General features: G+C 45.9%; 1 protein-coding gene across 1 annotated transcript in view; it reads right to left on the reverse strand.

Annotated features, from left to right (window-relative positions):
* Nucleotides 1–5,366, reverse strand: part of SLC22A15 (solute carrier family 22 member 15) — a 41,278-nt gene extending 35,912 nt beyond the window's left edge. The window contains exon 1 of the mRNA XM_040595839.1: nt 5,190–5,366. Within this exon, the coding sequence (XP_040451773.1) occupies nt 5,190–5,276 (87 nt within the window). The 5' untranslated portion in view covers nt 5,277–5,366. The remainder of the gene's footprint in view (nt 1–5,189) is intronic.
* Between the last annotated feature and the right edge of the window lie 6,586 nt (nt 5,367–11,952).

Raw genomic sequence — 11,952 nt, forward strand, 5'->3', positions numbered from 1 at the left:
GAAAATATGTGACTGTTTCTTTTACGGAACAGTTAAGGATCTGAAAGAAGTAATTATAGAAAGCCAGACCACGCTGGTCTTGACTGTATTAGATTCTTCTGGCAGCTGTTTTTTTCACAGAAGGCCACTAAAGGACCGAGGAATCTCGGTTAGCATCTGAATCATTGAAATGAAATGTAATAAGTGAACAAATAACTACTTCTTTTTCTTTAAAAGACTCCCTCCACTCAACTGGAGCAAATGGTAGGAATGGTCTTCACCTCAAAGTTCCACTGACCTTCAGGCAGAAATATTCTTAGCTAAATGAGTACTTTGTGTGATTAGCTTACATAATTACATCCACCTAGCTTATTTTTTTTCCCAAGTAGGAATAAGCTATACCAGAACAAGGACTTATATTCAGTGATGCAACTACTTTAAAAGCCTTCATAAATCCTACAAGGAAAGCAACACCATCCTCTAGCATAAGCATGTTCTGAGTAAGATACAATGCACAAAAAGATGTGGGAATAGGAAGCTTACTTTAAGAAATAAGAATTTGGGCCCCTACTTTTTATGTTTGCATTCATGCCACATTTGAAACCGCCTCTCCCATGTAAGTGGCCGCACATTTGACATACATTCCACAACTGCTTTCTTGACAATCTGAGGGACTTAAAACTCTTTCTTTTCCCATAGACATAAAGAAAAAAGGCCAACAGTGAGATAATCAAAGTGAAGGAAGGTTACACAGCAATTCTGCAAATCTTTTTTATATCTGCCACCTTGCTTACATACCTTACAGATACTTACAGTTGAACTATGTCCAAGTAACTTTCAGTAAACAGCACACCTGTCATGAAGCCCCTGGAATGCCTTCAGCACCCTACACTAGCAATTGTAAGGCAATTTGTGTAATTCCCATCTCTTTCTTTCATTTTAAATTCTTCATTACTTTTCAGATTTTTTGTACTTTCTATTCAGATAAAGTTCTAATGGTATACTTCATCAAGGACTGGGAGTAAGCTGTCCAATTTATTGTCATTTCTGGCTAGTTCAAACAGCAGCTTAATAGACTCAAGCAGATATAAGTATTAAAAGAAGATGCACTGACAAAGTATTTCATTACTGTCACTACAACTACAAAGTAACATCTCATGCTATTAAGGAGGTAGAATGTGTACAGGGGGATATATCAGAAATGTCAAGGAACAGAGTTAAAGAAGGCTTTATATGGGATCACATCTGTATCCTATCCAAAGGCAGACACTACTGCTTTTGATGTATTTCTAAAGATTTGGAATGAGTCTGCCTTACTTAAGCCACATGTCCCAGAATATGCTTTCCCTCAAAACATTTGTGCAGATGAGCTGATTAAAGAGCAGCTTTCTGCATTGGGATGTTCTAATGACAGAAGTCATACATGACTTGCTGCCAACAGCGAAGAGATGTTAGCAGCACCACTCATTACAGCTGCACTACATCAAGAATGTCTTTGCCTTAAAATAATTATTATTCAAGGAACTTGATGTTACCATCTTAACTGTTCTCCCTAAGACGGATGGAAACACCACCCTTGGTAATTATCCACACTGCTGCGTAATGCACATTACTCATTACTTTAGGCAAAGACTTTTTCAGCTGTGCAAACAAGACCTCCCTTTTAAACTCTAACATGTTTTAAGAAGCCTTTTACTAGAGATCCAGTAGGAACATACTCCTGTTCTCAGATTTCTGCAAATTCAGTTTGGACTTGGGCTATCACATAGCTCAGATTCACCAACAAAGACAGAGCCTCTTCCAACCATGTATTTTGGGTCACAAGGGACCAAGAAACTTTTTTTTTAAATATGCTTGCATGCTTTCAAGCATCAGATCAAGATGTGAGATTTTATCTAACATTGCTACACACACTAAACAAACACCAGAAGACATCATTCTTTAATAATGCTTCAATATAAACTCTTCAAAAGGTAGTGAGCACCTTTTTAGTAATCAGTAAGTGTCAAGCAATTGCTTTTAGTTCAGAGCCCTAAGTATTTTAAGAGTCATCAGCTCCCTTTATTCCTCCCTCATTCTCTTAAAGGTTCACTGAAAACACAAGACTCAAAGTCACATCATTAGACTATCCCCACACTCGTTGGGTAAGTTTGGTCTTTGGGTAATTCCACAGATTTTGGAAAAAAAAGAAAATGTTTCTCTACATTAGCTGTTGTCACTCCATTATAAAGTTACCAACCACTGCTATAAAACATTCCTAAAAAATCTTGCAAAGTCCTATAAAGTTGGTAGGGAATAAGCCAGGCATACCTTGATACAGTAACAGCTCAACAAGGTAATGAATAACAGCAGCAGGTAGCAGAGAAATAATACAGATCAGTGAAGAAAATGAAAGAAGCAGCCCACAAGACTTACACTTAATCTAGTTTTACACTGATGACATGCAAAAATATTTTTCCAACTACAAGCAGCCTGGAGGTTTTTTTCCCAAGAGTGTCAGTAAGTGCGTTACACAGGTCGAGTTACCAGTTCGCTCAAGCCCACAGGGAAGTTTACTATCATGTGGAAAGTCTCATCCATACAGACACAAATATTTGGTACAGCTTGCCTCAAAAAAGTTCTGTGACTAAACTATGGTTGTAATTAGAATTCAGAGACCAGATACATTGGCATGTCAGTAAGGCTGCATGGTAGAAACAGTCCACTGTAGAAATTTATATGACAAAAGCACTATGATGACAAAAAATATAAGTAGAAAACTCAAGAGATAAGAAACATGCAGACATAAAAAACCACAAATGCCTATAAGGAAAGCAAGAACATCTGCTGGGCATCTTATGGGGCAGGGAAAACAAGAGTTTAATTTCAGTACATTAGCATCAGAGATTAAGGGACTTGACACAGCAAAGACAAAAATATTTTTCACCCATGTGGTAGTCTTATCTTTAAGAATGTAAAATTATTTTTTATATCAATAGGCCAATGCAAAAATATGAGCCAACTGAGGGAGCACATGGGAAGGGACAGGGAAACAAGCAATAAAATGGCATACTCAGTCCATGGCAGAGCCAGTGACATAGACTAGCAGGAGTTCTCATTCTGCAGCCTGATGCTGCAGCAAATCCACTAAAGCAGCCCATGATTGCCTAAATCTACATCACACACCCTCTACATTACTTACCCTTGAGTCCATCCTCCAAAGACTTGACGATAAACCAGACAAAAGACTAACACTGGCCGTGGAACCTGCCTTCAGTCTTGCTCTTGCACATCCCAGTGACACATTACATAACTTGGCATCAGTAAAGGAACACAGAAAGCAATCAACCACCCAAGCAGGAACCAGTTGTACAAGTCTAAATCAATTTATGGATTGAAAGACAACAAGCTTCACATCTAAATCCCTTACAAACTCCTGTGCCTGGCATGATAGGAAGCAAAGAAAACATACCAGTCAGGGGACGATCCTCATTGGTAAAGTTCAAGAATTAACAATAATATGAGAAGAAAAAAAAAAAAAAAAGAAGAAGAAAAAAAACAAGTCCTGCAAACCAGCTACCTTTTTTTAGTTATTCTGATTAGCTTCCAGATTTGTAAAGATCTTTGTTTACTTCTCCCATGAGAAATGCAAGTTAATTCATTAAAAAGAAAACAAACAAACAAAAGCATTACAGAACAGCTGACCCATACTACTCAAAACTATAGGAATACAGACCACTTGTAGATTGTTCCAGAGCATGACTGGCACCAGAAGAAAAAAATAACTATTTCTTCCTAAATTCCTGATCTTCAGTGAGCATACAAAGCTGGTCAGCCAGCGGAACAAACTCTGAGCAATGTCTAACTTTAAAGGATTAATAAACTAAATCAGTCAAAGAGAAACAATACAAAGAACAGAGACCTGCAAAGTTTTTGCTGTTCATCATCATAGCTTTGCAACCAAGTACAGAGATCCCAGCTGACAGGACCGGGCATTTGAATTTTCTTTGGTCCTCTCATACAGCTTCTTGACACTTCTGCCAGTCCCCGAGCTGCCAGAAGACATCTTCAGTCTCACAGCTCATGACTAGAAGTTCTTGATCACTATAAAATACTGGGCAGCAGAGGCAGGAGGATACTTAAGTTCTCCTCTTCCCTCCTGCAGCTGCTAAGTTTCCACAGTGGCTGTAACCCAGCATTTGTCAGCCTAGCTGAATTCACTAAAATTAAATTTCTGAAGTTAGCATGGAGTAAACCAAAGTTCTGTCAGATTCAAACTATACTTTATGTCTAGGCCTGACTGTGAAGGTGCACATATTAACCTCATCTCTCCTCTCCACCTCCACAGGAATAGGCACAAAGATGAAGCAAAGCTGGAGTGAAGACAACACACCTGGTTGCAGAGCACACCACCTGGTCCTGCAGCCTCTAATACTAGAGCTTACCGCTGTTACTTTGACCTCCATTTTAATCATGAAACTTAAGGGCAGTCCTGTTTTTTATCTCACAGAATACAAACCTGACTACCCAAAATGTAAAGCCTCGTTCAAACACCTCATGCAGAGCCACTGCCCCTACATTCCAAGAGTTAAGGCAAATCAAAGTACCATAAGCAACCATAGCCTATCAGATGACAGCTTCTGCACACAGAGGTATCAGTGACCACCTGTACCTATTCAAACATTTCCACCACAAACAAGCCACACAATCTAGAAATGACCAGCCTAGGCCATTAACCCTAGGTTGTGTCAGATTCCCAGCACAGTCTCTGACAGAAGTCACTGTCTTCCAACCCAGCTCATGGAAATCTGTTTAATTTCACTTCAACAAGCCCTTCACCTGACAGACTGAATACTCGCAGCTTGCTCACCCTGTGACACGAGGCACACGACTCCCCAGGCACCACGGCACACACAGCACCAGCCGTCTGCCCCACATTCACCCTGCAGAAGTTCACCCTGCCTTTGCACAGAGGTCACCTCCGCGCCAGCGGCACAGCAAACCGCAGAAAACCAGTTCCTGCCACCAGCAGCCCTCAGCAGAAAACCACCAGCACCAATCTGCACCCCCGGCAGCACCCACCCCAGGCACATCCACCCAACCACCCGAGCCACCACCTGCCCAAAGCACCCACACTGAGCGGGTGGGAGCATCCCCCGCCGCCACTGCCTCCCTCATGCAAGCCGGGGCGCTGCACCCCACGGAAGGGGGGGGGGGAGGGGGGGGCTCACCTGGAGAAGCACGGCCAGCAGGACGCACAGATACACCTGGTAGGGCCCCATCTGCCCCACCAACGGGAACGCCTCCTCCACCTCCATCCCGCTCCTCGCCCGCCACGCAGCGCATCCCCGGCCCGGGGCGGGGCGCGGAGCAGCGGCCGGGCCCTCGCCGAGGAGGTGGAGGAGGAAAGGGCGGGAGGCGCGAGGCGGCGCTCACGCGCAGGCGCCCGGGAAGCGGCCCGCCCAGGAGCGCACGCGCAGCCCCCCTCCTTCCCGGGCGCGCGCCGGGGGAAGCGGAAGTGCAGCGGCCGCCGCGGGGCCGGTGGGGGCGTGTGGCGCTCGCGCGCGTCTCCCGAGTTAGGCGGCTCGCGCGCGGTTGGGGCTGCTGTCGGCTGTCGGCTGTCGGCTGCCGGCGGGGGGAGAGGCGGGGGGGCGAGGCAGCTCTGTGAGGGGTCAGGCTCGCTGAGAGGTCTCTCACGCACTCACTGTCCGTGAGGGGTCGCGCTCTCTGTGAGGGGTCTTGAGTCCGCGCCCTCTCAGTGAGGGGTCTCTTGCATCCGTGCTGTCTCTGCGAGGGGTCTCTGAAGGGTCCCTCGCTGTCTCTGAGGGGTCGCTCACGCTCTCTGAGGGATGTCTCTGTTAGGGGTCTCACTCTGTGAGGGGTTGCGCTTGCTCTCACTTCCTCAGGGCTTGTGCTGCCTGTGAGCGGTCTCTTGCACACTCACTGCGAGGGGTCGCGCTCGCTCTTGCTCTGTAAGAGCTCGCCCTCTCTGTGAGGGGTCTCTTGCACCCACGCCCTCTCTGTGAGGGATCTCTCACTGAAGATTCACTCTGTGAGGGGTCTGTCATGCTTTGTGAGGGGCATGCACTTAAGGGATCGCACTCTATGAGGGGTGTCTCTGAGGGGTCACGCTTGCTCTTGCTCTCTGAGGGCACGCGTGCTCTGTGAGGGGTCTCTTGCGCCCGCTCGCGTGCTCTGAGGGGTCACGCTCTATGAGGAGTGTCTCTGTGAGGGGTTGTGCTCACTCTCACTCTGTGAGGGCTCGCACTTTCTGTGAGGGGTCTCTCACACTCGCTTTCTGTGAGGGGTCTCTTGCACCCGCTTGTGTGCTCTGATGTGTTGCTTGTGCTCTGAGGGTCACACTCTGAGGGGTGTCTGTGTGAGGGGTCTCACTGCGAGGGTTTGCACTTGCTCTCGCTCTCTGAGGGATCATGCTGTCTGTGAGGGGTCTTATGCTGTGAGGGCTCGCCCTCTGTGAGGGACCTCTTGTGCCTGTGCTTTCTCTGTGAGGGGTCTTTGTCACTTTCTGTGAAGGGTCTTGTGCTCTCTCTTTGTGAGGGGTGTCTGAGGGGTGTGTGAGGTGAGGTGAAGTGGGATGTGGTGGCTATGAAGGACGGGTGAGAGAACTGAGGGAGTTTGCCAAGGGTGTGTGAGGCGTGTCAGGGAGGGCGGCATGGACGTGGCTTGGATGGCTGGGCTGCTTACAGCAAGCAAGCACATGACTGGGGAGATGGGCCCTAGGTGGAGGGGAGTGGTCTCCCTCATGAGGTGCAGCACCTCTGGTCATAGTTGGAAATGGGAAGGGGAAAGAGGCATTACCCCTGGACCCTTGGTTACACCAAGGCAGCGCGCTGGCCCCACAGGCTTGGCAAGAAGGCTTCTCTGGGTACCTGCAAGCAAGGTGGTTCTGGGTTTTATGGCAGTCTCCATGCAGCAGCGTAACTCAAATCCAATTTCATCATAAGAGCACGCTAAGTTACAGTCTGTGCTCAGTGGGTTTGCACCTGCATTGAATAGTGTTAGCCCTGTGCCTGAGAGGCTGTACCCATGTAGTACATGTCGCTTAAGTTCTATACATTCACACAGGGCCCTAAATGCTGTCATATCTCAACTGTGGAATATTCTGTAATTATACTTAATAGCATACCTGCTGGTAGCTAAAAAAAACAAATTTGATGTGAGACACGTAGGTGTCACTAGAGTTCAGTTCTGGACCTATGCAGATCTCTCTGTTCTTGATTTAATGCCTAGTGAGGACATGCCTCTCTGTTACAGCAGTCTTCATGAAACTGTAGTTGTAATGTGTTTTATGAAAAGCATTTGCCATTTATTTGGAGAGCCTTCATTGTGAACATGTGGTAGAAGTTCTCACTTAGAAGTAATGGGACTGGTTTGTGAAGAAATGTGAACTCAGCTGAGTAGGAAGGAAGATAAATACATGTGTGAAATAATATCAATGCAAAGCGGCAATGAGCTTTTCACGGTCCATTTTCATTCCACTTTAAAATAAAGCTCCAAGAACATGAAACAACTGAGACTTTTTTTTTTTTTTTTAACCTGGTGGTACCAAAAAGCAGCAGCAACATCTTTATACTTGCAGCTTTTATCACGTGAACAACAGTCGAAGAGAAAGGACGAGGGTTATATGACAAGATGTGACCTTTAGGACCATGCCAGGAGCCTGGGAAATAGTACTATTTCCTTGCTGTAAAAATCTCAGCAAATTGACAAGCATCAAAGCAATTTACTCTTAATATGAAATTCACCTTTGCCCTAAGCACTTCTTTTTGTATTTGAGGCTTAGTACAGATTGATTAAAGGCAAAACAGCGAAGGATTTCTGAAATGTCAGGACCTTTCTGGTGTTCACCCAACCGCACTTATTTTATTACTCGGCTAAGATGCAGAGGAGGTGTCCTGGTGCTCAGGAGCCCAGCATTCCTCTCCCCTGCACCCTTCCCACCCAGTCAGTTCAGCCACACTCGAGGGCAACCACAGCTTTATTCCATCTTGCCCAGCACCAGGCAGAGCTGCTGCTGTTGACACCAGCTCCCAGCCCCTCTGCGGCTCTGGAGTCAAAGTGAGCAGAGGCAGGGGAAGGTGATAGCACTTACTCCCTGTCAGGGAGGGTGCTTACTCCAAATCCCCGTGCTCCCTTCAGCCCCTTGGCACTTCTGTCCTTGCTCTTGCTTGGGACCTCCAGCACACCTGCCTGGGAGTTTTCCTTCCAATGTTCCCTGCTTCCTTACAGCCGCCCAAGCTACAAGCTCTGCCTGCTGCGTGCGCAGCAATTAGGACTGGCAGTGCTCTGCTGTATTCATCTCCACATGTTGCTGCCTTCCAGATGATGCTCTTGCTCTGCCCCTGCCATCACTCTGCTGAGATAACACTTCTGACTCCCGTAGCCTCCAGTCCTGACTGTACCGAAGTTACTGGGTTGGCTTTAGGCATATCTGTAGCATGCAGCAATGCCCTGCGTCTGGGGAAAACAGCTACTGGGGAGCTGTCTCCTCTTGTGCAGGTGCTTCCCAAGCAAAGTCCAGTGGAGGACCATGAAGATGATGGACTGGAGTATCTGTCATGTGAGGAGAGGCTGAGAGAGCCAGGAGTGTTCAGCCTGCAGCAGAGAAGGTTCAGGGAAGAGCTTCCCAACCTGTAAATAATGTCTGATGGGAAGGAATGAAGAGAGGAGCCCAGACTCTTCTCAGTGGTGCCTACCAACAGGGCCAGAGGCAATGGGCACAAATTTAAAAGAAAATAACAACCACCAACAAACTTGATTTGAATACAATAATTTTATTTATTTATTTTTACTGTGGGTGTGGTCAAACACTGGAACAGGTTGCCTACATAGGCTATGGAGTGTCCCATCTGTGGAGATAACTCAGTACCCAACTGGACACGGTCCAGGCGTGAGCAGAAGAGGTGATGATCTAGATGATCTCCAGAGCTCATTTCCAACCTCAACCATTTTATGATTCTGTAGTTAGCACGTCCCAGCTATTACTGAGCCTCTCACATTCCCACTTCGTTCTTACAGATTTTGGTCACACCACCAAAAATGCCTGATTTTAGCAGGGATTTGGCTTTTCATTTTTTGCAGTGAAACCTGAGTGTTGGGCAGAAAGGGTGTTGTTTCAGAGTCAGCCTGAAGGGTAGGACTTGGCAGGAGTGTATCTATGAGACACTGACCAGAGGTATAAAGCAAGGAACCCAGGTGGAGTGTAGGGGGAGGAGAGGTAGAAGTGGCTGGGTGAAGTAAAATACCATTAACTGCCACCCTACACTCCAAACATGCAGGTACCTCATGTCACATTCTGCAATGACCATACGGTGAATTTAGAAGAAAACAGGCTTTTTCATCTTCCCGATTTTCACTGACAATGAAAAGTATTTGCCCTGTGAGGCTGGCAGTTTTGGAAAGGATTGGATGCAATCTTCAGAGGTTTCAGCATTTTGTCAACATAATGATAGCACTGCACTCCACTTGGCCAATGATCTTTCCTCACTGGAGCCCTCAGATCTTCCCAGAGTATTATTGTCTGAGAAGTTCATTAATGTGCAATTTTCTCCCTCCTCCTCCTCATTAATAACCATGTCAAATAAGAATAGTCTTAACAATCCTGTCTGTGGGGAATTTTTCTTTTAATGAGAGTGATTCAGGCTTCTAACTCAGACACAAATATGGTATCCCCGAGGTTTTCACACATCCCCCCCACCCCCCATTACTACCACGTCATGGTTTTGTTGCACTTGAGAGGCTTAGATGTCACATTTACATGGGCACTCCAAAAGTGAGACAGCTTCATGGCTTCTTTTTCAGCCTTTCTGAAATAATAGTTCTATACATGATCAGCCCCATTCTGTCTGTATGTAATGATGGCCCAGAGCATTCAAAGCTCTAGATACATGTAAATGCAGAGGGGTAACCCTAAGCTAAGTTCTTCTCTTTAAAAAAATAAATCAGAGCTAACCTAATTCTGGTTCATCAGCATTGTGTTTCCTGATTTGTTGTATTCATTTGTAGTAGATTCTGACATGACTGTTAATTTTGCCTTGGAAACACAACCAATAATAGTTTGAAAAAAGAACTTAAAAGGACTATTGATGTTCCCACCTTCTAGGTGGGGATTTCTCACCTATTCAGAGGGTGGCTAGACAAATCCTTGAATCAGCACTTAGCACAGCTAAAGTCTGAAGATCTGTTCCTGGTGCAGGAAGTTACAGCTTGTCCAACAGTGGACATTGTAAGCTGTGAAACGTTTTAGCCCAGGCTGCCATGGATGCCAGAAGATCAAGTGGGTTCAAGCGAGAGCTCAACAAATACACAGAGGAAAAGTCCACTGAGGTTTATCTATGCAAAGAGGAAACACCTCTGGCTCCAGAAAGTCCCTGAAAGATAAATTGCTCAAAGTTGATATCAGGAGGAAATATTTATCCTCTCTTCTTATACTTCTGCCTAGGCATTAGGTTTTGGCCACAGCAGAAGATGGGATTTGGGTCAAAAAGGACATTTGCTCTCTTGCTGCACAGCCATGTTTGTGATCTTGCACTTCATCAGGTTCTCATCCCCTCCTGACTTCCTTCCCTTTAACTCACAGGAGGTTTCCACTGCATCAACTGAGCTGAATGCTGAATGGCAAATGATGGAGCTCTGACTGAGGCAATGAGAATGGCAGCTGCGAGAAGAAGTGGTGGGAACCTCTTCCGTAAGAGTACAAAGGGCTTATGGTTCATAAAAGCCGTTACCATTAAACCAGCTTAGAGCTGAAGAGGGTCTCTCCTTTAGGACAAAAATGAAGCAGAGGTTTCTTGCTCTCTTAGCTTCATCTGATCCACAGCAAGATGACAGGAGCAGTGAGAGGGGTTGACGGTACCTGCCAGAATGCTTGCCTTTGCTGGCCTTCTGTTATGGAAAATGAAGATTTTTCCAACCAGATTAGTCAGCTGCACATTGCAGCTGGCTTACTCCATAATACTATGCAAAGCTAGCATATGGCTCATTACAATACACCCTGACTAAGTGTTCAGCCAAACAAGCCACCAAGGCATTTTTGCTTCTCTGATGTGCCGTTTGCACTTTTTGCAAACAAAGCAACAAACAATTCCTTTGGAGGCACTTTTCAATTTTAAATGAGGCTTGAGGATGCTGAATTTCTGCCTGTGCTGTGAATGATGCTACAATCTGATTCCCTATCCCTTGCTAGATGGACAGTTCCCTGTTGAAACCAGCTCTGATTCAGGTTCAGAGATCTGAGCTTCCTCACACATTACGTATCTCTGACAGTGGACAGTTGCTCTCAAGATGTCTCCCCTGGTCATGTCCCAAGGTGCACATCTGCAGACAACACCCTTCTTGGCCAACGGCATCTGTAACTACTGTCCTGACCCTGCTCAGTTTCCCGTCACTTAGACAATACTTGCAGTGTCCACCGTGGAGTGGGAGCTGCAGTTTCACCACGAACACCTTCAGGGGTTTCAGGCTGAGAAAAGGAGTTTAGGAACCACACTTTGTGCTTAAACATACTAAAATCCTAGACATAAAAAAACCTTAGATTAGTCCTAAGAGGCAGCATTGGCCATTGTGGTCTCCCAGCAGTGACTGACACAGAGATAACGATGTTGAACATAAAGGTGAGTGCTTGTATCTCAGAATGGTTCTCTTGAACGGTTGTGCCACACTGCCATTGAGAGAACCCATGTGTTCTTCATAGGCTCTTTTCCTTTCAAGCAGTTATCATTTGGCTGGAGTAGTGTTCATAATCTTGACATTTATACCCTTCATTCTCTGCCTTATCACCAGTGTACAGATGATTTGTTTGGACTGCCTCTCTCATTCTGCAGAATGCTGAAGATCCCACAGAAGTACACAAAAGCACTTAAAGGTGTTTTTCTGGCAGAAGCAACAGTGCTCTGGGTTTGGAGGCAGAGAAGGCACTTGGCAGGTGGTAGCTTCCTCATTAAGCCCTCCAAACATGAAAAGCCCTTAGAAAGG

This window comes from Falco naumanni, chromosome 5 (genome assembly GCF_017639655.2).
Source record: "Falco naumanni isolate bFalNau1 chromosome 5, bFalNau1.pat, whole genome shotgun sequence".
In the NCBI taxonomy this organism is placed as follows: Eukaryota; Metazoa; Chordata; class Aves; order Falconiformes; family Falconidae; genus Falco; species Falco naumanni.